Source organism: Coturnix japonica, chromosome 3 (genome assembly GCF_054131305.1).
Source record: "Coturnix japonica strain WE chromosome 3, WE-NBRP24, whole genome shotgun sequence".
Taxonomy (NCBI): domain Eukaryota; kingdom Metazoa; phylum Chordata; class Aves; order Galliformes; family Phasianidae; genus Coturnix; species Coturnix japonica.
In genome coordinates, this window is record NC_140665.1 from 12,501,470 (window position 1) to 12,526,841 (window position 25,372).

The 25,372-nt window shown below is 35.3% G+C and overlaps 1 protein-coding gene across 47 annotated transcripts in view; it reads right to left on the reverse strand.

The window, feature by feature from the left end:
* The window catches only part of NRXN1 (neurexin 1), a 607,983-nt gene that overhangs the window by 379,925 nt on the left and 202,686 nt on the right, over positions 1-25,372 (reverse strand). For all 47 annotated transcript variants that reach the window (XM_085541060.1, XM_085541047.1, XM_085541037.1 and 44 more), the window contains one exon: positions 717-1,155. In XM_085541060.1, coding sequence (XP_085397186.1) covers positions 717-1,155 — 439 coding nt within the window. The remainder of the gene's footprint in view (positions 1-716; positions 1,156-25,372) is intronic.

Sequence of the window (25,372 nt, forward strand, 5' to 3'; positions counted from 1 at the left end):
GTGCAGCAGGCAGTTTCAGAGTGTATATAAACTTCAGGTAGAATACTGATCTTGATTAGAAAATAATTTGATGGCCTAAACAAAAGGCTCAGTAATGGTTTCCCTGAAAAACCCTGATAAATACAGGCATGTTGTTCACGTCAATATATGTATATACACTCATGATCAGATGTTGCATCAAGATAACAACAGCCAGTTAAACTCATTACATGCTAGGACAAATTTTAGTATCATTAGGAAAAGTTTAAAATTTTGTTTTTAGCATTTCTGGAGAGATCATTTCTCAAGTCAAATACTATAGAATACAAGCCATACTGACATAATTCCAGTTTCTTCTGGTATGTATTGTTAGCCATGCTTTAGTATATCACTTAATTTTGCTGATAAGACTGGAAGGTCTATGCTGTTTCTGTGGGCAAATAATTCCCAATATGGCAGATTTCTCAGAGTAATTATTTTTTTACTTGACTTTTTATCTTGAAACTTGCCACTTTGGCTATTTGGTTTACTTGCAAGTTTACGTACTTGATTACTCAATAAACGTTAACATAAGATACATTACTCTGGAAGTCATTATACTATGTTACCTAATGCTAATAACTGTTTATATTTCCTTCATTTTTCAAATAATGTGCAACACTGTACATAGCATTATATATAGCCAGTATTCTGTAAGTTATAGCAAGACATAATGAATATTAAAACAGAATACTTACCTGACCGTCCATCCCTTTGAAAGTCCACATGGTACCATTCACCATCATTCACCTTCTTCTGCAAGGCTTTTATTTTTATAGTACCTGATCCCATGTCTAGCAGCAGGTAGAGGTGTCCATCAAGCATCTCAATGGCAAAAAAGTCAACTTTCACCATCTGTGGGTGTTTGGCATCTTTTTGGTGCCTCGGCTTTCCATGACTGAAAAGAATCAAACCATTTGGCTCAGTTGTACGAAAGTCAAATGATATTGAGCCTGTTTTCTTGGCATTCCACTTTGGCAAAGAGATGAAAGACTCTGGTGTTTCAAAAGTGATAGGATCTAAGGTTGCAACATTCTCACATTTAAAGGCTACTACCCCATGAATCTTCATTTTAGGGTCTCCTTGCTTGGCAAGTCGAGATAACTCCAACCTGACATCATTATTCTTATATACAACCTGCAAGAAAAGTAGAGAAATTACTAAGAGATACTTGAGCACTTTAACCAAACACATATAATCCTGTAACTCTTATTAATTAAAAGAGTAATAATACCATGTAGGTTGCTCCGACAGTAATGCTTCCTATTTAATTCCAGGGAAATGACATCAGATACAAAGAATACAATATGTCTATTTAATAAAGCAGATTCTCAGCTACCTTAGTTTTCAACATTATCATCACCTTTAGCTGACTTGTGGCCATCTTAGAAGTGGCTTTACCTTTCACACTGCTGTTGCCATTGCTGAAAAACAGCACCCATTGCCACATTATGCTAACCATCCATAGTTTGGTCTCTGTAAGAGTTTCACAAGCCCTGATGAATGTAATGTCAATGACTGCTATTTTTTTCTGCATGGAGAAATTTAATTCCACATCTTTCCTTCATCACCATTTCCATGTCAGACACCATTTGTTCAGAATGCCCCTTTGCTGCCATCTGTCATACAGCAGCAACATGTAACAAAGCATCGGCAGAAAGGTTCAATCCCTACTACCATACCAACATAATGGAACAGGGGGCATTACTTACAGAGCAGCTCTCACATAAATGCACTAATTTACACAGACGCACATGCAAAATAAATATTTTTTTTGACTAGTGATTTGGTAATTGTTTTCATTCGACCAAAATTGGTCTAAAAATAAAAAAAAATAAAAAATAGTAGTACCCTTAGTGTTAATTCAAGTGATCTGAGTGAATCTGCACATAACTCATACTATCAGTTACAAATTAGCTTGTGTGGCCTTCATTGCTTAAAAGCTTTCTTTACACAGTCATTCAACTCTATTCAAGAAATATTAGATTTCTTGTTCCTCTAAACCCTTTGTCACTGTCTTAACTCTTCTGTTCATGTACAGAAAATGCACCAAGGTCAGGTACTTTATAATTTAACATCTTTTCAGTTTGTCCTTGGGGCTGAAGAGTAGTAGTATCCATGTTATTCATGAAGCCATAAACAGAGAAAAATGTATCACACAGATCAAAAAGGAAAAAAAATAAAAATAAAAACACAACCAAAACCAACAATAGAAAAAAATGGGACAATCTCTGAACCAGTTCAGTTGGACAAAAAATAAAAGCACTCAAATATTTTCCTGAGTAAACAGTTTTATCTTAAAAATGGAAGACAATATTAGTTTTAAATCCAATTGACCTCCACAACAAATGTTTTTGCTTCAAGTTGCATATTTACTCTGTCCAGAGAAATCTGATACAATACAATAATTACCCAATATTCTAGTCTTTATTACTATATTCTGAAATTGCCTCAGTTTCCAGGTTGTCAAGGATAAAAGGACTGTTTAAACGAAGCTCTCCAATAGCAGAGGTAGCACAACTAATTTGTCAGTATTTTCCCTTATTTAATAAATGATATACCTATGCTAAAATACCACTGGAGGGCTAAATATGACTATATAGTGACGCAAGCTAAAACATTATTCTCTGTTTCTAAGGTTGTGTCTCTATTAACAAGCAATTTGGAGCAAAGGCAACAGATCAGTAAATCAGCTGTGTTCAGGATTCTTCATCTACAGACCATACATCAATCTGAACTAGATCCTGTATGGCTCCTTATTCAGTGCCACAGCTCCACAACTTAGTCTGAAACTGTCTGAAGGACCGGTCACTGGTTTAGACCTCAGAGACTGTTTGATGAATACTTAGGGTGGAGAACTATATCCATTGAAAACTCAGTCTGGAACCCACTAAGTAAATGAAGTGGAAGACATATAGGAAGTGCAAGAGACAGGGATGCACAACGGAACTGTGCTACTGTTAGAAGTCAAAACCCTAGCATACAGGCAAGACAAGATGGCACACCCCACATGGACCAGTTGTTACTGGAAAATGCTAAACATAATATGTACTAAAAATATGATTGATAAATCACAAACTATGTACTCCAAGAACTGAGTTCTTTCAAATTATGTCGTCATGATTCTACGATTACCAACACAGTAATATAAACTATGGAAGAGTTATTCTATACATTAAAAACACATCCTAAAATCTAAGAAATAAGCCAATTTTTACATTTTATTTCAGGGTTCAGTTCAAATACTGTTGCTCCCACTGGAGTTGTATATTTCCAAAGATGACAAATAACCCTCATTTGTGGCTTCCTGATAGCAGGAAGAATACTCTGCCACTGGGAGGCAGATAATGTGTTGTCTGCTTTGAGTGAATACATAAAAAGTGAGTGCAGTTTGACTAACTTGTAATCTCAAGGAATAATGATACACACATTATCAAGAACCCCTGGAGCACCTCAGAGATCACAGCTTACTCAAAGCAACTTTGAAGACTAAAGAATACTAAAGAATAAGCATGTGCAAGTCATCTCCCATTGGGATGACTTTCTGTTTTAAGAATGATGAAAGCCAAAAGGCAGAAGAATGCAGCAAGAAGCTAATAACCTGGCAGGCAGAATTACTTGGAGATATTTGGATATTTGATCTTAAAAGACATTGACCTGACCACTTTCCATGGTAAGAGAGGTTTTGTGTAAAGTTCATCTCTTCCAAAGAGGTAAAATAAAACTTTTCTATATATGCAGATCATTATAGTGAGACTGAAGGATATGGTAAGAAGAAGGAACAAATGGGCTCTCATTAGAACTAAATCACAGCATTGACACTTTAAGTAATTAAGGAAACGAAGAACATGAGGAGAAAATACTCTTTAATTGTCAATCAAACAAAGGCAGGTGCAAAGATAACAGAAACAAATGAAATACAATAATTGCTTGTTTATGAGCATAAATTCAAACTGGTTGCTCTTACTGAAAGCTGCTTGAATGAATAACAAAGACAGTAATTAATAGAAGTCAGAAAGTCTGAACTGAAAAGAGCTCAGGTTGGAAGGGACCTCAAGGATCATCAGGTTCCAACTCCCATGCCACAGGCAGGGTGGCTAGCTACTAGGTCAAGTCCTAGATCAGATTGCCCAGGGAACCATTCAACCTGGCTCTGAACACATCCAGGCACTCAAAACCTTTCTGGGCAACCTGTTTCAGCACCTCATTGCTAACTCAGAAAAAAAAAACCTTCCCCTCAACATCTAATCTAAATCTCCCTTTCCTTAGTATAAAACCATTCCCCTTTATCCTGTTCGCTACCTACCTGTGTAAGAAGTTGATTTCCCTCATATTTATAAACTCCCTTTAAATAGTGGAAGGCTGCAATTGAGGTCTCCCCTCAGCCTTCTCTTTCAGGCTGAACAAGCCCAGTTCCTTCAGCCTGTCTTCACAGGAGGGCTGTTCCATCCCTTTGATCATCTTTGTGGCTTTCCTCTGGACCTTCTCTGAAAGCTCCACATCTTTCCTGAGGACACAGATTTGGATGCAGTACTCAATTTGGGACCTCATGAGGGGGACAGTCCTCTCCCTCATTCTGCTGGTCACTCCAAATGAAACCCAGGATTCCATTAGCATTCAGGTCTGCAAGTACACACTGCTGGCTCATGTTAAGTTATTCATCAATCTAAGTCCTTCTCAGCATGGCTGCTTTCAAGGAGTTCTTCCAGTTTATATATATATATGTATATATATATATATATATATATGGGATATATATGTATATATATATGTATATCTGGGATTACCTCAACTCAAGCACAAAAGCTTGCACTTTGCTTTGCTGAACTTCATTAGGTTTACAAGGGTCCTCCTTTTGAGTTTTACAAGGTTCCTCTGGATGGCATCCCTCACTTCTACTGTATCAGCCACACCACTCAGCTTGGTGTAAGTAGTTTGATACATGAATTATGATGGAAAAATTGCTAGAGCACTTTAGAAAGAGGCATGGAAGTTTTAAAATATCTCTGTGCATTCTTAGAATCTCTAATTTTGTATATTACAATTACTTTCATCCATACATTCCTCTTCTAGTATGCAGGAATTGAAATTTATCACAATTAAACCTCTCCTGTTTACTGAAATATTAACAAATACAACTTTTTAAATTTACTGTCTGAAAACAGAATAAAGTCTACATCTATATTTTAGTATGCTCTAGATCCTTCTGGGTCTTAGGATATTAATTTTAGTCTCATGAAATAAACCATTTGGAACTGAATTATCATAGATAATTATTATTAAGACAAAAACATGAACAGTAACTAAAAACCACAACTGAAAATAAATTAATTGTTAACTAAATTCAGTTGGCAGTTGGAAGTTATTCCTGGTGTTACACTGAGGTTCGTACCTCTCCCCTATACTTCCTGTTCATAAAGGATGTACTCACTCATCAAACCCAAAATACAACATGTTCACAAACAACAAATAGTCATTAAAGGTGTGGAAAAGAACTGACAGTACAGAATAAGTATGAGGCTTATATCTGCTTTATAACTCATGTAGGTATATGGTTTAGGATTGAGAGCCTCTAGGGCTCTAGTAAATTCAATTTGAAAATGTATTCCTCGTTTTTCTGTTTTGAGGATTTTTTTCTTTCCTTATGTGTACACATAAGGATAAATATTGTTCTTAGTAGTGCAGATATTATCCAGTGCTAATTACACTCAAGATACCCTTCATATTCTTCAATGTTAACTATGTACATTTTTCCTCAAACAAAGAGGAGGATCCACAATTAGTCAAGTGAAGATAATTTGTAATGAAGAAACATCTTTCAGTCACAATCACCTTCACTCCTATGCAACCAACACTTGGTATGTTTGCCGTCTCTCTGTGCTTCTCTATTGGGCTGGCCCTGGTAAATTGCTTGCTTGCTCTCTCTAATACGTAACAACAAACAATATAATTTTCCTCTGCATGAACCTGCAAGCCCTAAAGGAAATGTACTGTGCTATTAAAAGCTTTATGATTTTTTTCTTTCACTGACTGTATTAACTCCTCTTAATATTAAGTAAGGGACAAGACCCTGGTCTTTAAAATATCTAATAACCTAGCTCTTGGAAACTACAAAAGGTCACTTGAACTCCCAAGATAGAAGGAGCAGTGTGCAAATTCACTTGTTACTTGCAACAGAAAAATCAAAAGTAAGGAATAGAACTGTTTTCTACAAGAGAAGAGACATACATAGCAATTCACATCAAGATAGAAACATCCTCTACCATCAAGGCCAACCACACACCAGGTAACATGATATGACATAGTTGAGTCTCACCAAATAAATCCAGCTAAGAGACAGCAAATATTAACTCAGCACTCTCCTTAATATTGCCTCTGGATATCTTGGCACACAAGCAGAATTAATTCATCTTTGGCAAAGATATATAATTTATAGATAACCAGGGCCTTAATAAGCGAGGAACTCTAGGGAAGAAATTAAGAATTCACTGTAGATCCTGCCAGAGTTCATGGTGCCTTCAACAACAACAAAAAAAAAAAAAATGGAGTAGAGCAGTCAATAAAAATATATTCTTAAGTTGGCAACCAATAACTGTATGAAAGACTTTGAGAAAAAGGTGAATGTGAAAAGGAATAAACAAGGAATATACTGCTGATATTAGAGACAACCTAGACACACAACAGTACGACTACCAAATGAGAAGAGCACACATAATAAAAATATTAGTATGAATAAAACCTTATCAGTTCTCTTTAATTTCCTGGCCTTATTCCAAGAAATTTAAAACCAGGAAAAATGCAAAAGAACAAAGATTTTAACACCACTTCCAACTCAGAATCTAACCTTTTCCACATGAAGGTTTTCCTTTGTATTCTTTACATCAAATATTATCAGTGAAGAAACAGCATAATGCTGAAATAAATGTTTCACAAGACTGATCATTATGTTAGTAACAAGTTTCTTTCCAGTCACTCTGATTTCAAAACCTGTATCACCTGGCTGGTTACTACAACAGTAGTGCAGTCAATGGCATTTAATTCTTTAAAATGGAGACCCAAATCATCTAACATGGCTCAGGTAGGTCCTGCCAACCTACTGTTTCATGCTGCACAGTGATGTTTGCAGGAGATAATTTATTGATGTCAGAAACCATAGCGATAGGATTACAGTAAGTGAAGCCTGAGGCATTTTTATCAGCCTGCTTTAACAGTCCTTAGACTCTCTCTACTCATTGAGAACTACCTTGTGCATACTGCGTTATATTCTTCAGAAATCCAAAACGCAAAGCTGACCATTGAGAGCTCTCATGTATTTTTTTGTATTTACTGAAAGGTTTTGAGCTACTCCACGAATGTCAGCATCTCAGAGGATAGATATCATTTTGCTAGTATGCCTCAATTCACTTCCAACTTACACAAATACAGCAAGCATTACAATAGCAACAGATTATTTATGCAAAACTTAAGGAGCCTTATAGAAAAAGGCTTGCAATGGGCTGCACTTCTGAATGTAATATGAATTAAATAATCTATTCGAGCCTCCACATTTATGCATCTTTATACATCTGCTTTGTCTTCTGAAACAGAGAAAAGATTAGCAGGTATAATGAAACAGTATCTCCAAGGAAATAATTCATTAATCCTCAGATGAATTGGATGAAGTTTTTCCGAAGTGGATGTGTGTGTGGTAGTTGGGGTATTGGGGTTGGGTGAGACGTTGTAAAAAGGGTTCATTCAGATCACCAAGCCAAAAATAAGCATCCAGTTGGGGGTAAGCCCTAGGAGAACAGGATATGGTTCTGTAGTATAGATACCTACATGTCTGGAGGAAATGGCAGTATGTACATTTTGCTGCATTGTTTTAGATAATTGGTCTGGGAAACTGCTCTGCAAGTTTCAGCTCAAACAAAGTGCCAACTTAATGAAGCTGGAAATAAGAAAAAAAAAAAAAAAGAAAAAAAAAAAAGAAACAAACAACAGCAACAACAAAAAAAGCACAAAAACACCTGTCTTGATCAACTATACTGTTCCAAATTCCATGAGACGTGTATTTAGGAGACCCACATTAATTTCTTGTCTATTTCTCTCTTTACTCTTGAGCACTCAAAATGATGGAGTAGAAACACTCTACATGCCTTCTGCTAAAATCACACTTGGCTCCTCTATGGTGATGAAAGAAGAAGCCCAGGTGTAAGCTATTCATTGTCCAGTACTAAGGGAGCACTGAAAATAGCTTCAGTTATGCAACTATGAAAAATAAAACAGTACTTCATTACTGGAAACATGGAAAATGGCTGCATTAGGCCTGTCTCCTACTAAGGGCAGTGGCTTTTTCAAAGTATAAAACATTTTTTCAATGCTAACACATTGTTCACATGACATAATCATATACTTTGTTTTGGTTTATAGCTTTAGATTAAAGAAAAAAAAGATTAAATGGCATATACTCTTCACAAAATATAGAATATTTTGCCGTAAAAAGTAGAAAGAAAAGAGTAATTAGAATACCACTTGCAATTAGAAGTCAGTGATAGTAATCCAGAGACTTGGGCTTAACCTGGAACTGAGTGCTTCCCAGAGAACTTAACCTCTCTTTGGTTCCCTGTAAAATGGGTATGCTACTTCCTCACATGCTAGAATCTTGCACAAAGACTGAAGTTTGCAACATCAGCATCTATCTGGTAGAACTTGACTTAAGGTGAGTCATGTTTACTCATATATTTCCTTCAGGAAACAGCCTCCCCATTTTCTACTTATGGAAGACAGGGATCACTATGACCAAACAGTATGAGATTTTAACTTTCTAGCATGCAATTATAGACTACAGAGCACACACTGGCATTTAAATGGAAAAATAAAATGTACTAAATTGGGTCAGAAACTACATTCAATAAAACTTTAGCATGAATAATACCTATCTCTAGGTCAACAAAATAATGTACTATGCTTTACCATGATGGGTTAATGACACACTGAATAGCTAACTAGAGATAATAATGTAGTGATGTTGTTGCTCCTCTTTCGTACAAGATATATTGCACAGACTTCTGTTCACAAGAAACAGACATAGGTAGTGCAAACAATATATCTACTTCTTTAAATTGTGTATTATCATAACCCTGAAAAGCTAGGCATGCAACTTGGCACCAAAATATTCCAACATGAAATCAACAGGACATATGAAAATCAACTACTGTCCCCAAACAATGATGTTAAAAGAATGTAAAGAACAGAGCAACAAATACCTTACAGTTTAGCAAAGGGAAGATATCGATTATTTCGAGGCAATCAAAAATGTGGCAATGGGTACACAAAATTATAGAAATGAATCCAGTATTACTGGAAATTGAATTAAAGTAAGTAAAACATACTGAGTTATGAAAAAATACCTGTTTGTTTTGCTTATGATTCACTGTGCAGCACTAGAAAAATGGCCTCTTTCATGCAGCAGTCACTTGTTACCACAATTAATACAACAGTGAGAGCTGATTTTGTAGCTCTACTGGTCTCTTCTGCTACAGCTACAAAAACTGACTTCAGAAATGTTTGGTTTTCTCCTCTGCTTTGACAGTCTGAATAAAGACATCTAAGCAGTGTGCCAGAGAAACCCTTATATATAGCTTCCATGGAAAGAGAAGTTATTGTCCTATCGTTTAACAAGTTATATTAGGAGAAATTTGAAAATCAACTTCTTTTATTTTTTTATTTTTAAACAACCTAGATAACAGGATTCTTATATTTATTTATTTTTTTTTTCCAGCCTGCTGTGGACACAAGGCTTTTGAAAATCTTTTTTTTTTTCTCACTTCAATAAGCTGTTTTGTTATTCCCTGTATGCCCTGCTGTCTGCTGCCAGGCTGCTAAATGTTTCTGACTGTGGTTGCTGTGTTCTCTGTTTTCAAGAAATTGGTTCAAGGTTTCTGTCCTCCCCCCATCCGCCTTTTTTATTTTAATTGCCCATGGCAAAGATTCATAGAAATTTCTTGGCAACATCTAAATTGCAGAATTTAGGAACAAGTTGGTTCCGCAGAATTTCTATCAGCTCCCAAACAGGAACAAAGCTTCTAACAAGACATAAGTCACAAATTAAAACCAACAGAAACAAAAATAACCAAAAGGAAAACAAAATGTATTATTTGAGGCAAAAGCAGCTTCACATTAATACATTAAATAACATTTAAGAAAAGAAAACAAACAATGTTCTATTTTCAGTGACTAGGAAACTAAAGGGATACAGGAGACTCACTTGTGCTGAATTTCAGCTTTTTTCCTCCCCTTTCTGTCTCATTGCATCTAGAACTACCAAAGGCTAATTCTGCATTAAATACAAATGATACTATTTTTTTCTCTCATCATGTGGTGGTATTACACTCACACACAGCTAAGCTCCACCATGCCGCTCTCACCTTTCTCTTACTCAAAAGTACATGGAAGAAAATATGGGGGAAGAAATGCTCCTGAGTTAAGGAGCAGCTCAATTACAGGGAGAGGAGGGAAGTAAAAAAAACAAACAACAAAAATAAAACAAAGGCAAAGACAGTTATTTTCTACTTCTCATCAGCAATCAACGATCAACCACTTTTCAGAAAGCAGGGACTCAACAAAACTTCCTTTAATTAAGCTATCTCCTGTAAGGACAAAAAATGGCCACAATATGAGCAGAAGAATGAGTCTCAAACTGAATATAAAAGCCAATATAGACCCTACACAGAATCCATGTTTGGGAGATAAGTGATATGAAGATACAGACCAACAAAAATTTGCTGAGAAAAAAGAAATTAGTGTGCTGAGAAAAAAGAAATTAGTGACCAATATAAGTAACACCACATGTGTTCAAATACCTGAAGGAAGATTTTATCAGCCATGTTTACAGATATATATAAAAGCAAACGTAGTATGTAATTATATGTAGAACAGCAGTTCTGCACATCCTATGGTGAAATGATGGGTTTTATTCCACTCATTACTGGCTTTCTTTCAGCCTCTCATCAGTATATTAGTAGCTGCCAACTGATGTCTCTCAACCTTCTTACTTCTCCAGAATAATAAATTCTCAACTGGCTTTTTCCTCTCATTCTCTCACACTCGTGTGGCTGCTCTTGTATCTAGCTGAATAGCTAGCTCTTGGCTGTGTTTTTTTCTGGCTGCTTTCCCTTTTGGACTCATTTGCTCCATTTCCTGATTCCTGGTTTTGAAAGAACCTTCTGTCTCACTGCTGGGCAAATAGTCCTCTAATGCTGAGCTGAAATGCCATGGCTATTGTATATACTCACAGCTAGACTCCACGTAGATAGTGTCCTTCCTTTTCTGCTTTGTTAGCTGGCTGTTCATTCAGTAAAGTTGGCTACTGGCTGACCAGCTATAGAAACTTTCCTTTTCCCATTCTGGCTGCTAACACAGAACCTAGCTAGCTTACAGCTTTCCAATTTCTGTTTGTGATACTGAAACAAAAACAGTTTATGGAGATGTTGGTTAAATTCTGTCTAAACGTGATAGCTATATCATTTTTAAACAAAATCTCCAGCCACACCAGTAAATTTTGTCTCCTTTCATATCCAAATTTCTGGAAGATAAGTAGGAAAATTGCTCCTTAATTTCATCTGCCTATTCCTAGAAATCCTTATAGTTTTGTGTTTTGGTTTTTACTTTATAATTTTCAATACTATAAATTCTGTAAAACTCATTACATTGGCATTTCCAAGCACACTGCCTTCTCAAATGCAAGTGAGAATTAGAAGCTAAAATTTCTGTAGTACTTATGCAGAGTAGGAGGAAAATTGGGACTCTTCCATTCCAAACACTGATCTGTGTGTATGACTAAAAGCAATTTATAAATTTTCAAGAAAAAGATGAATTTGATTCATGGGATATTTTTAAGGCATCTCTTTTATCTTCATGGCGTCTCTAATTATCACCTATCTATGAGCCATGATATTTTAATTTTACTGAGGCTAAAGTTGTCCTCTTTATCAGGAAGCACAATGTAATGGCAAGGGGGAATCGTTTTAAACAAAAAGAGGGGAAATTTAGGTTAGATGTTAGGAAGAAATTCTTCACTCAGAGGGCAGTGAGGCCCTGGCACTTCTGCCCAGAGCTGTGGGTGCCCCACCTGGAGATGCCCAAGGCCAGGCTGGATGGGTCCTGGGCAGCCTGAGCTGGTGGGGACAAACTCTGCCCATGGCTGGGGTTGGGGCTCGGTGGGCTTCAGGGGCCCCTCCAACTCAGGACATTCTGCGGTTCTATGAAAATACATTTGCTGAACCAAGCCAATTGTCCTAATAATAGTAAGGAACAGGAAGGCATTACTTGATGTCCGAGATGTGGCATACTATTGTAGCAAGAGAATAAACCTAAACACACAGACTGAGGTATGATGATTCTGACAGGTAACCTCCAAACCTGCGATTTTGGTGTCAGCTTAGTGCTAAAGAAACGTCAGATCACAAAATTCCCATTCAGTTCTGTACTGAGTCTTCAGCCTCAAGCAAAATCAATTCTTTTGACAGATCATCAGTACAAACATATAATACTATATCAAGCTTTGTCTAAAAACATTCAACAAGAGCAGCCGGCCAAATAAAATGAACTACCAACAAGTATCTACACAAGGTATCCACTAGTTATTGGTATCTACTATAAACATAAAATGTTACCAGTGTACTGATCTGCAAATAAAACGCCTTTCCTAAAATATTTTTTCCTAACAAAAGTTTCTTACAATAAACACACCTCATAGCATTTATCTGGACAATACCTATGAAGAAAGCTAATTCTTTGTAGAGGGTAGACAAATGCATTTTGATTTATCACGTCAAAAGAGTGGGAGGGAAAATGAGTATTTTCTCATGCAAAAATCAGTTTCTCGCTATTTTCAACAAAATATATCATTAGGTGTGCCACACAACGTGTGCACTGAAATAAGCATAAAGATTCATCATTCAAGATTACACCAGGCTTCATCTCTGTACAACCGTTTTTGGAAAAAATAAATAAAATAAAATAAAATAAAATAAAATAAAATAAAATAAAATAAAATAAAATAAAATAAAATAAAATAAAATAAAATAAAATAAAATGAATTCAAAGCTAGTCAAAGATCTATAGCATGCATTTGCTTTAGAAAAGTATGCCAAAATTAGGTTCATGAATGTATTATTGGTTGTGGGGTTTCAATCCCACTGAAGCCACTGATTACTGGTTAAAGACTGTATGAAAACCTGATAGATCCAAGACTGACTTAGAATTGAGATGTTAATTATATCTAATAGAGAACTTTAAAATGAATTCAGAATAGGCTTACTCCAAAATACGTATACTTAGATAAAATATCAAGTGAGCAGACAGTTATAAAACAATGGAAAATTCTCTTTGTAAGGTATTAGTCTTAACATAAGCCAATAAACACCATCAAGTAATGAGACTAAGCCTTACCACATTAGCTGTGTAATCTTGCCAGAAACAAAAGGGCACATCCAACTTTTCTGAACACAAAGCAGAACCCATCATCCCAGTCTGAAACTGGTTTGACTTTTCAAGAGGTAGTTAAGGAAGACAAAAGCTACCAGGAGGCTAACAGGAGGCTCACTGCTTTCAGAAACAGTAATGTGAATAGCAAGCTCCTGGAAAATCTAATCTGCTGATGCTATACCCCGTTTATGTTCAGCTCCTTTGCATGAAGGGTTCTTTTCATCTTGTTGGGCAGATATTCATAACTGATTAATGGAAACCCCTGACACCTTCTGAGAGTCTCACCTTAAAAGAAGAAGAATAATTTTCAAAACACGTACTCCACAACTTGTGCCACTTTGTTTATTAAAAACCTCCTTAGAAAAGTGAAAGTTACAACCAGTTATATGTTGATGGCTATTTTTCATGATTCTCCATCTTGGAGCTCTCAGCATGATCTCCTAGCTGATTAGTGCAAAAGATTTTCAAAAAACATGCTTGGAAACTAAAATCTTTAGCCATGCTTGATATTAATAGTTGTTGACTAAACAGATAGTTCTCATGGCAGGATTTTTTTATAAGTCAAGCTATTTTTAAATCTGTCTCATGGGAACGATGAATTTGACAGCTTTCATGCTTCCTAACAGCTTCCTCTATACTTACTATTTCTATTTGTTACACAATATATTTTCAAGTGTAAGCATTTAATCCTTACTAGCTGAAAAATATAGTTTTTCTATGTATTCCTTTCAGGTTCTCAGTGAAGATTTAAAAATCATTCACCACGCAACAGTAAAGCGGCATCCCTGTGTTTCCAGTGGCTCTAAAGCAAATGAAACTGCATGGAATCTCTTCAAATGAAAACAGTTTGCTTTCTGTGTCTATAACTGAATTAATTACATAGCATAAACACTGTATTTGAAGCAACTGGATTTCAAAATTAAAATAATAAAAAGGGAATTGAAGGATGTTATTTTTTAAATAGATATTCCATTCCCAACTTCAGTTCTTAGTACAGCCCGAGACTACAGTATGCAATTTCCTGAAAAAATCACCTATGTCAATAATCACAATTACATTATTTCTATAACAGATTCAGATGGTCTGGATCACATGAGATCCAGAAAATAAGTAGGAAAGCACGACAACTCTAAGTGGTTATTGTCTCCTGGGAGACATTTCCTGCCTCTGAAGGTGCTTTTTTTGTTGTTGTTGTTTGTCTTTGGTTTTTTAGTAATAAATAATAAATTTTGAGCAAAGGATTCACTTAATGACTTAATTCTTTAGAGACAGTGTATATGTCAGGCCATTAATTTAAAATCAATCAATAAATAAAAATGCCTAAATAAAGCTAATAAACATTTTTATAAAATAAAGTGATGAGACATTCCCAGAATTTGCAGCATGTTTCTTTGTTGGTAGTTGAAATTTTATCACTTTATACCTTACACGTGGACAAGAGCATCCTTTAAACAAGCAAACCTCAACAAACTTAAACTCAAAGTACTCAAACTTTACCATTCACTGCAATTTTGCAGTAACAGAAAGATTCTCAGAAATTCAGTAAAGCCTTTCCTGATTGAGCAAAGTGTCTCAACATAAAAGCACAGGACAGACTAGCCAACCCTTGAGTTGCTACAGAAATGGAAGTATACTACAACCAACAGTAAACTAGTATATCTCGAAAACAAAGGGTGTAGGGAAAGGTGTGATCTTTCTGGATTTCCTGGAGCCCAGACAAACTATCAACTCTGAACATGACACTGCAAACCTGACTAAGCTGAAAGCTCAAACTTCCAAAGTCAGGTCAGAAAAGAAGACAACCTGTTCTATTACAACACAACCATACTAGGCCCCAAAACTGTATGAAGACTGTGGAGCACATTGCTGATCTTGGCTGGACTGCCCTACCACACCCCCTGTACAGTCAGGATTTAGTACCTTCTGACTTTCATCTGTTCAGGCTGATGAAAGATAGACTGTGTGAGCAACATCTTCTAAGCAATATCGTCATTATAGCAGCTGTGATCACTGCTAGTGCAGGTTTTTACAAATGCAGCATGCAGACTCTTGAACACTGCTGGTGAAAAAGTGCTGCTAATAATGGGACAGTACTAAAAAATAGTGATCTGTGGCATTACTGGAGTTCTTTGTAGTAGTTTCCATGGAAATAAATAGGAGACATTCCTTTCAGAGCAATCCACGCATGTCATCATAGTATCATAGTCTCGTGCAGGTTGGAAGGGACCTTAGAGATCATCGAGTCTAACCCCCCGGAATTCGAGCCCCCTGTGTAGCAGAGTGGCACTTCTACCACTTGTGCCACAGGGGGGATTTGAACCCAGGGCCTCCGGTGTTGCAATGCGGCATTCCTACCACTTGCGCCGGGGCACACAATAAATGTCACTAAATAGATGTCACTAATATTGCATATTACCAGTTAATGTAGAAGAAATGGCAGGGCACAGTCCAAAAATGCTCTTTTTTGTTTGTTTGTTTTGTTTTTTCACTAAGTGGTCTTAAAAAGATGTATATTTTCCAATAAGGGATTGAGAATTTTGACTGAAGCAGTGGAAAATACATATAAATAGTGCTCTGAAACATACTTTGAGCCTTTTAGTGTTCAGGACAGAGACAAGACTTTTTCATTCATGATTCTGAAGAAACAAACTCAACATTTTATTCCCAGTTTCTGTCTGCTTTTGTATTTTTTCAGTTGTCTCTGGAAATCCTGTGTGTACTTTGTGATCTTTTTAATTTGAATTCTCTCACACAGTGCAAAATATTCCATTTTTTTTTCCCCTAGTAGAGTGATCGATGAAAAGCAGAAAAGGATTTTCTTTTCAAACATTTTCTTGGAACAATTTTTCCCATATCTTGCATATTTCCATTTTAATCCTAGTGCTGCTGAGCTGTGATGAATATTTATTTGTTCTCATCTTTAGAGATATAAATATTTATGAACAGAGCAGTGGCTGACTGGCACCTTGTATCATCCAAGAAACATATGCACACTGGACATATGAGATGGAATTTCTTTTTCTGTCCATAAGAACTGCCTAAAGGAGACAGAATATATTGTTCCTTATGGTCATTATTGTATATGTACATAATCAATAACTCAGTATATGTCACTTCCAGCCTCCACAGCAGGAGACAAACATAAAAATCTTATGAATGCTGAGGGCTATTCAGTATGAAATGGGTGCATTTCCTGTTTGTATTTCAAAGTGTAAACATTTAGAAAATTCTATGCATTTGAGAGGAATTTTTCCTGAGTAACCCCAGAGCTCCCTTCTATTAATTCCAGTCTACCCTTATGCATGCACAAGACCTCAAAGAAACACTGTTAGTGCATATGGGAGAGAAAGTGCTTTTTTCTGAAGGTTGTTATTATGATATAATAATATCATAAAGGTTGTCTCCTTAAACGAGACAACCTTTATGATATTATTATATCATAAAGACCTTTGTGTTTACTTCCTTTGGATCACTTCAAATTGTATGTTTGTTTATTTTTAAAACAATATTAGTATCAGGACCACTCATGAATCCTCAAAAGTAGAAAGAAACAGATGTGGAATAAGGACTGCAATTCACATCCTGGTAAGAGCGCACTGGGTCTGTAAGATTCCAGATTTTCATCCCTGAATACTCATCTTGACACAACACAAACATACTACACCTTTCACATCCCTCTGTTTCCTCCTCCACTTTTAAGCACCCTATTTCAAAAAAGTGAAAAATGCATAAAACCCACTGTTACAGGGCACTGATTTATTAAACATGTATTGAACTCGATAGCATTCACTGAGTAGGAAATATAGGAAACTTCTTTCAACAAACAAAAATCTATAACACATCTCTAAATGACTCCCCAAAATGGCTTGTAGCAAATCTATTAAGCCCTCTAGCACACCTGTCCACTATCCAAAAAAGATGTTTCCACATAGAATAGCTTTTGCTTTATGCAATCTACTCTGAAGCATCAGTGAAGACTGAGATGGCGCTTTTACTAGTTCCTTTGGGAAAACGCTCTGCTACATAATCTATTCTTACTGTCAATCATTTTTTCCCTACTACTCAGGCAAACTGAATTTTCACTTCAGTAATCCCATTGCATTACTCCCCTTGAGCTTCTGTGCTTTAGCATTTACACTCTTCAAATATGTATAGCTATTGTTAAGGAGAAAAAAAAAAAACACATTCATTTTTCCTTCAGTATATCATTTTTTCCTGTTTGAATGCTGCTGATCTTTCTTAGAGATTTGTATTTCTTTGCACATTCCAAATAAATATCAGAAAAATTAATAGTTGTTGTTGCTGGAAAATACACCCTATAGAAAAAGCATCTTTCTCCCTCCTGCCCCCCCCCCCAATGTTTTCACATGAACTTGTCCATTCAGTTCCCCAGTTTCCCTTTTTATATGATTCTGTCATCCAGAAGGGTTTACAAAACTGAAGTTTCCAATAAAGGAAAGCAAAAAATTACTAACTAGATATTCTACTTTAAAAAATAATAATAATCACGGAAAACAAACAAAACAAACAAAACAAACAAACAAAAAAAAAATCACACCCAAATGTAAGGATTTTCAACACCTACTCCTAGCCATGAGCTATTTATTAAGAAAATACACTGCATAATAACAGTAACTTGGAGGTCAGTCATGTCTTGGTGATCTTTTTCTTCTTATTTCAAATGCTTCAGAACAGATACCTTAAGAAGAAAAACAATATTTCCATCTCTCCTTTCTTCTGTATTGCTTCACAGCCTCATTAGAGACTCAGAATATCAAATCCTGCACTTTTCACACATCAGAGATCACTGTATCTCATGACACATTTTCCAATGCCAATTTAAATTCTTTTATAATAAGCAACATTTTCTCTTCTCCTTGACTTTCTTACTTTTGCTTGCTTTTTCTTATGTCCACTTTCAATGCACTCTTACCTACTTCATTCAGGTTAACTCTTCTTCATATAAATCTCTTGAAACATCTGGCAACAAACCCTTTAAATACTGCTAGGGAGTCTGCACATTTGTGTCTCCCCCATTCATCATTGTTGAGCTTGCTTTCCTGTTCCAAGTACTTAAACTCAGAGCCTCTAGAAGAAGAGACTGATGATATTTGACCTTTGATCTAACTCTGATTTTGAGGTTTCATATTAAAGCTGTTTTAAATATTGACCTTTCGTATAACGTGCCTTCAGGGTTACTGATGTATTCCAAAGGTTTACCTACTTGGAATCCAAACAATCCTTAAAAATCTGTAGAAAAGCACAGTGTTCATCACCATTTTAGCAAAGAAATTATGTTACTTCTGTGGTTTTTTTTTTTAAATTATTATTGTTATTTATCACTATTTTTTACTCAGTATATTTTTTTACAGTCATCCTAAAAAGTCATGGCTTTAAATTTTTTCAGTTAGGATTGTGAAAAGAATACGGTGCATGACTTGTTTGGCTGAGGATACTGGGTTTGTCTAATTATCTTCAATAGGGTAGGATTTCTTCCATGTAACTTACAATACAACAAACATTAGTCTGATTTATTTAGTTTTCTTCCTACAATCCTATCTGTATTCATAGGAAGAATAATTAATAAAGGATCAGAAGTGACTGATGTTAGGTTATTGCTCCAGGTATATAATTTCACTGCATCACCAAATTAAGCAGTTGTCAGAACTACAGCCTTCACCTTCATAAGAAGGAGAGTGCTATCCTTAACCTTGTAAGACTGATGATAGTGAGGATAAAATGTTTGAATTTTAGGAGAGAGCGGTACTACAACAAACACATCCACTGCTTTGCATATTCATAATATAACATCCTGAAAGAGGTCAGACTTCCACAGAAACAACAAAGATGATATTCATAGTCCAACTGCAAAAGGTCCAAAGCTGAGACTTTTGGCTCCTGAAATATGCAGTAGAAATATATAAGTTGTTTCATGGTTCTTTTCATTTTGAGCTCTTTTGAAAGGTTAATCTACAGATCTTCCACAGTAAAGGCTTGCTACAACTCCTATTACTGTTAGTGGAATTCAGTATCAATTACATCAACAGACTATGAATCAGGTCTAATTAGATGGATCTATACATTGATCAACCTAGGTGATGCAGGAAAAGATAAAGCTGAAAGAGCTAAATTGTGAGAATGCACTCAAAATCCAGTAACTAAAATAATATATCCTGCAACTATATATTTTACTTATGTTTATTAGTGCTTGTTATGTCACTCATCAGTACACACACACATGTACTCTGGATTGAAATGTGAGCCCTGTAAGTTAAAAGAAACCTGAATATTTCTCATGGTGAATTATTAGCTAAGCATTATGTTCAGTAATGCTAACTAAACAGATAAAAAATATAAACTAGGAAGAAAAAAAAAAAAAAAAGAGAGAGAATGAAAATGTTAAAGAGAAAATCAGAAAGAGTAAGTGAAAGAATGGAAAATATACACACACACACAAAAAAAAATCAAACAGTAATGAGACAGACAACTTTGTCACAATTCAGAAGTAAAAACATATGGAGAACAAACATAAAATTGGCAACAGAGGACCTAAACACATGGGAAAATAATTTGACAGTAGATTCGTTCAGGTGGGAGAGTCATAATTATAACAGGGGGCTCATTTATTCACTAGAAATATTTCCTGAAATGTGGGAGATTCTATGTTATTATTATATCTCTGATAAATTGAACAATTTAAAAATAGTACCATGACTACTGCATTTAAGAAACAAAAATTACTTCAGTTAAACCCAATGACCTATTTTATGCGTGAAGCCACGTTACGTTATTGATGTTCCTTGAAAACCATGACAGTTTTGATTAATAGAAGGTTACAGAATAGGGACACAGTCTTACAAGACTGAGTGTCAAACTTCTAGTTAAGTTTAATACAGATATAAATGGGTCAACATAGCTACAGATACCATCACGCTTGCTTACTAGTAGGTGACTATTTCATTTTCATTTACTATAAATTCTTCCACTCTTTTGACTGCAGCCTACTGCTCCATGAGATATATGGATTCATCCATTGAGAATCTCATATAATCTCATTACAGGTTACGAAATGTATGTATCACTGGAAAAGGAGCCATAGAAAATTCAGTGTTATAAAGTCCAAGGTCAGGAAAAAAGTAGGCGGCAAAAGCACACAGTGACTTCATAGTGTTACATGCAAAACAGCCCAAGAGTTATATACGAAAGTTTCAAGAAAAAGAACAACATGCAGATATGCAGAATCTCAATTCTTAATGACCATAACGACCTCCCTAAACATAAGCACCTCTCTTAAGTTCATTCGACTTAATAATAGAGAAGCACTTTGTGTGTATTGTGTTGAATGCACCTTTGATCTCATACTGCCAAGATCAATGGAAGCTTTTCCGTTTTTGAGTGGTAATCAGGGTCAAGGCCAACAAAAATCAGGTAACACATTAAAGAAATCATATAAATATAACTTATTCTAATGGAAGGTATAAGTCAGATTATAACCTTCATTGATAACAATGACTAATTCTCAAGCATACATCCATTGAGGCTCTAAATGTGCCTCCTAAAACTCAAAGCTTATCAACTGAATTTTCTTGAAAAGAGTTCACTATTGATAACACAAGATTCCCACGCTTGCATTATAAGTCATCAAGAGTAAATGTGCAAGCTATCCAACTTTTTAAAAAATGAAATAGGAAAAACCCACTTCTTTGAAAATCCAAGATCCTTCAATTCACTCTTTATGGAAGTAAGTCCCTCCTTGTTCCTGCAGATGACTCAAGATTGACATAATGAAGGTGAACAGTAGTGAAAACTACTTGATACACATTCCTCCTTGGATGTACAAAGGCTTACACACTGAAGACCAAAAGGACAGGCTACTTAAAAATAATTTTCTTTGCATGGTAGAGGATAAACTAAACCCAGTAACCTCCTTCACTCTTAAGTTACTAGGGACCATACAAACTTACATGCAGAGCTTTCATTCTATAGTTTACACTCCTCTGGGAGAAAGCACTGGCAAAAGAAATAAAATTAAATAAGATACTTTCACATCCATAACAAGATCCAGATCTACATGTACTCACTTTTTCACAAAATGTAATTACAAAAATGATAATTATAGCAAAAATTAAAGTTCTACTGATACTGTTACATTCATGTTCTGAAAAAGCAACCACAAGCAATTACAACAGATGGGTAGAGAGAGGAAATAAAAAAGCCATCAACAAACATAGCTGGAATAATTTAATTTCCAATAAACTGTCACAGCAGAAAACAAATGAGTTTTTGGGAATATCTATCCACTCTTGAGATTTCTTTCATCTACTTGCAATGATGAATATTAATATCTCTATCCACTATAGTTTAAAAACATAGTTAAAAACACATAGAATCTACACATTCTATAGCTAGAATCAATATTTTTCTGTTACGGTACCTTGTATAAAGCAGCTTGCACAAGTAGGACCAGAAAATAAACTGTACTAAAACCTCGCTCTTTACTTAGGCATAAGTAACTAAGATACTATCACTCTAGGTCATCCTATCAGAACATCAGTATAAACAGAGATTTTCTATAGCGCTGTAAATTCCAGACTTCCACACAAAGCATCTTCTATATAGACAAAACTGTTTGTATCAGAAATGAGTAATTATGAGTAATCAAAATGTTACTCATAAACACTAAGTATTCTTTCAGCAGCGTTTGTATGGAACTACTATGACCATGATCTACAAATCAAAAGTCATAATAAAAGTCAGTGGGTTGGGTGCTCACATCAAAAAGGTATAAGATTTGGCCGACTCATTTCAACCCTAGTTTTGTGTTCCAATAACGCTACCTCAGAAAGTTTCATTGAAGTTATTAAAACAAATGCTTGTGAGTTGGGAAATTCCACATTCACAAACAGTAAATTTGGCAAAGTCTAACTTCCCATACCATGTTAAACCCCTTTTATTGAAAATAACGTGATATAGGAAGAGTGTATAATGTTCCAAACACTAAATATTAGGTTCAGCATACGAGGTATTTAACTCCTATTACCCATGTATCAAATGTACAACATTAGATGGATATACAAAATCACAGACATGTCTTATATTAACTCTAGTGCATTCGAGGACATACAAATGAGCTCTGCCTATGACAATACAACATCAGTTATACAAAATTTAACATCATTAATTCATTACCCACTGCTCCCTGCATACACATCTAAGGAGGGCCATACAGTCACCAGATGAAGGTGTTACTGAAAAAAACATCACTGCTATGAAAAACTGCCATGCTTTATTCCACAGCTGTAAGTATTTGTTAAGATTTCGGAGTTTTTCACATAAATGTATGATCAATGAGGGGAAACCTCTTTAAAATAGATTGAGATTCTATCAGTTTTCATTGAAATCAATAAAAAAAAGTCTCAGTCTCACTGGTTAGACTAGGCTACATTCTTTACTTCCTTTCAAAGAGAGGCACAGTGAAATCATAACTAGGCTATCCATAGAACAAATTACAGCCAACATTAGAAATCAGTTAAAGTAGGTAAAAAAACATTACCTAGTTTGTTGATAAAGCTTATTGCTTATTTTCCTCTCTCATTCTGGGGAAATACTTTATGTAACACACAACTTTCATTCCAAGAACTTTAAAAGACGATATAATGACAGATGCACATCTGTTATGTTAAATTAAAATTAAGAGCAACTTTCTGAAAGACAGTAGCTTCACTGATGTAAATCTAATTTTAATTAGAAACTATTACTTTGCATTTTAGCATTAGTAGGTACATATACAAAATGTACTAAAATGCCTCAGACTTGGTCTACACTTCTACTTGGCAATACATTCCATGCAATACATTTCTTGGTATCAAATGCACCAAATCCAGGGGAGTAGAATATAGAATACAGTAATTCCAATTAACAAATTTTTTAGTTTCCTTTGATTTTAGTGTCAAAATGTTGTAATTCTTCACTTGAAGATAGCTTAGATAGTGTACTTAGTACCACTACCAGCTGATACCAGCTATCCCAGTCAAGTAAACAGTTCTGGAAAAGCTAGATACACTCCATACCACAATATCATCCTAATAGTTGCTTAATGCAGCCAAGGATTTCACTCTGTACTTACTACCAAACCATGTAAAAAGAACAAACATAGGAAAAATAATGTCTCAGTACATGAAATTAAGCTGCAATGGAATGGTATGTCTACACGTGAAACCATGAATCAGTAAATTCACAGTTACTGCATCCATCTGTTACACTACACAAACCCAGGTAGCAACGTACACTCATGTTCAAAACTTTTTTTCCTGTGCTAACTTTGTAGCAAATCTACTCTTGTCCATTTTCTTAATAATGGCAATAAACTGAGAATTAAATCCCACATCTCTGAATATACGAAATGCTCTATATTAGAAGGCTGATGTATTTTTTTTTCCTCAAAGAATTAGTAGTGTTAGTATGAACTAAAGCATTTCCATATTTCAATAAGTAACAATTCATTAAATGGGTACATTTTACTAACATTTTTTCACACTATTTTTACACAAAAATATGGCAAAGAATGGAAAGATTACTTGAAAAGACCAAGATTATACTGTATGGACACATGCAGTTTTTTATGGAAGAAGGGACAATTCACACAGATCTTTATAACTTTTTCTTCCTCTTTAAGCAAATAAATCATATATTTTTTTTGTTTCCCCGGTAAAAAATATCAGAACATAAATAAAGAGCAAAACGAAAAAAAAAGCTACTTTGTTAGCAGTGCTCATGCTCCACAAATTAAAATACCAGGAATGCCAGAGAAAAGTATTTCTCTCTTTAAAAATATTACAGAAATTATGGAATCCTACTGTCATCAAAGGACAGAATGAATGAAAAAAAAAAGCTCCAGTGGCCATCAGAGAGCACACAGCTATGCTCAACATGCATTTTCTGAAAATCTTGATGTCCCATTTGAAACCACAATTCCATTTTTAGTTTTAGTGCGTAAAAAGGGGCAGAAAAATAAACGAGCTGCAGGAGTTTGTTTTATGGTTCTTTTGTTGTTGTTTTGCGGTGTTTATTGGTTGGTTGGATTTTTTATTTTTTTTTTTTTTGTATTTTTTGTAAGATTATAAAAGTTTATGAAACTCAGGATGCCTTTTCTTAAGGGGAAAGAATGCAACACATGCTGCAGCTACTTTTAACTTCAAATGAACCTACGTTACCTACAGTGAACAAAGGAGAACCGAGAAAATGTTTCAATATCTAAAGCTAGCTAAGATTCTAAGGCATCATCTTTTCGTTCACCTATTATTGGAAATGTTCCCATAGCAGAGTGCAGCGTGCTTATGAATGTTCCTGACTGACTGTTCTCACCATCTCACTCTGAGTAATTCTGAGAAGCTGACGTACATAGGGTACTACATGGTAGAAGCTAAGCTTTATTCCCATAAAGAACTGAATCCCATCTTCCCAATGCTGAACAAAGCATCGATATTTTTTGCTCAAACCTTAAAAAAAGTGCCTGCTACTATAATTCCTGAAGAGCCAGCTTTTATGGTGAAGCTTATTGATTCACACCTTGCAGAAGAGGAGGGATGGAAAAACGCAAAGTTTTTTTTTTTAGCTTCATTCAAATGCAAACCTAAATTACACTGAAGTGTTGTAAGCATGCTAGAATTGAGATCTGAGCATCAAAACTTATGTAAGGACTCAGTGAAAAGCACAGTTTAAGACTTGTTAAGATTTAGGTTACTATCATAATGCTAATAGATTTGTAACAGGACTTTTAAGACAGCTATGAATGAAATTAGAGAAATTCTACAAGAAAGCTGCAGCAGAACTGGGAGATCAGGGGTTAACAGACAGGCCAGTCTTGTTAGCAAGGGATGCTGTTTCT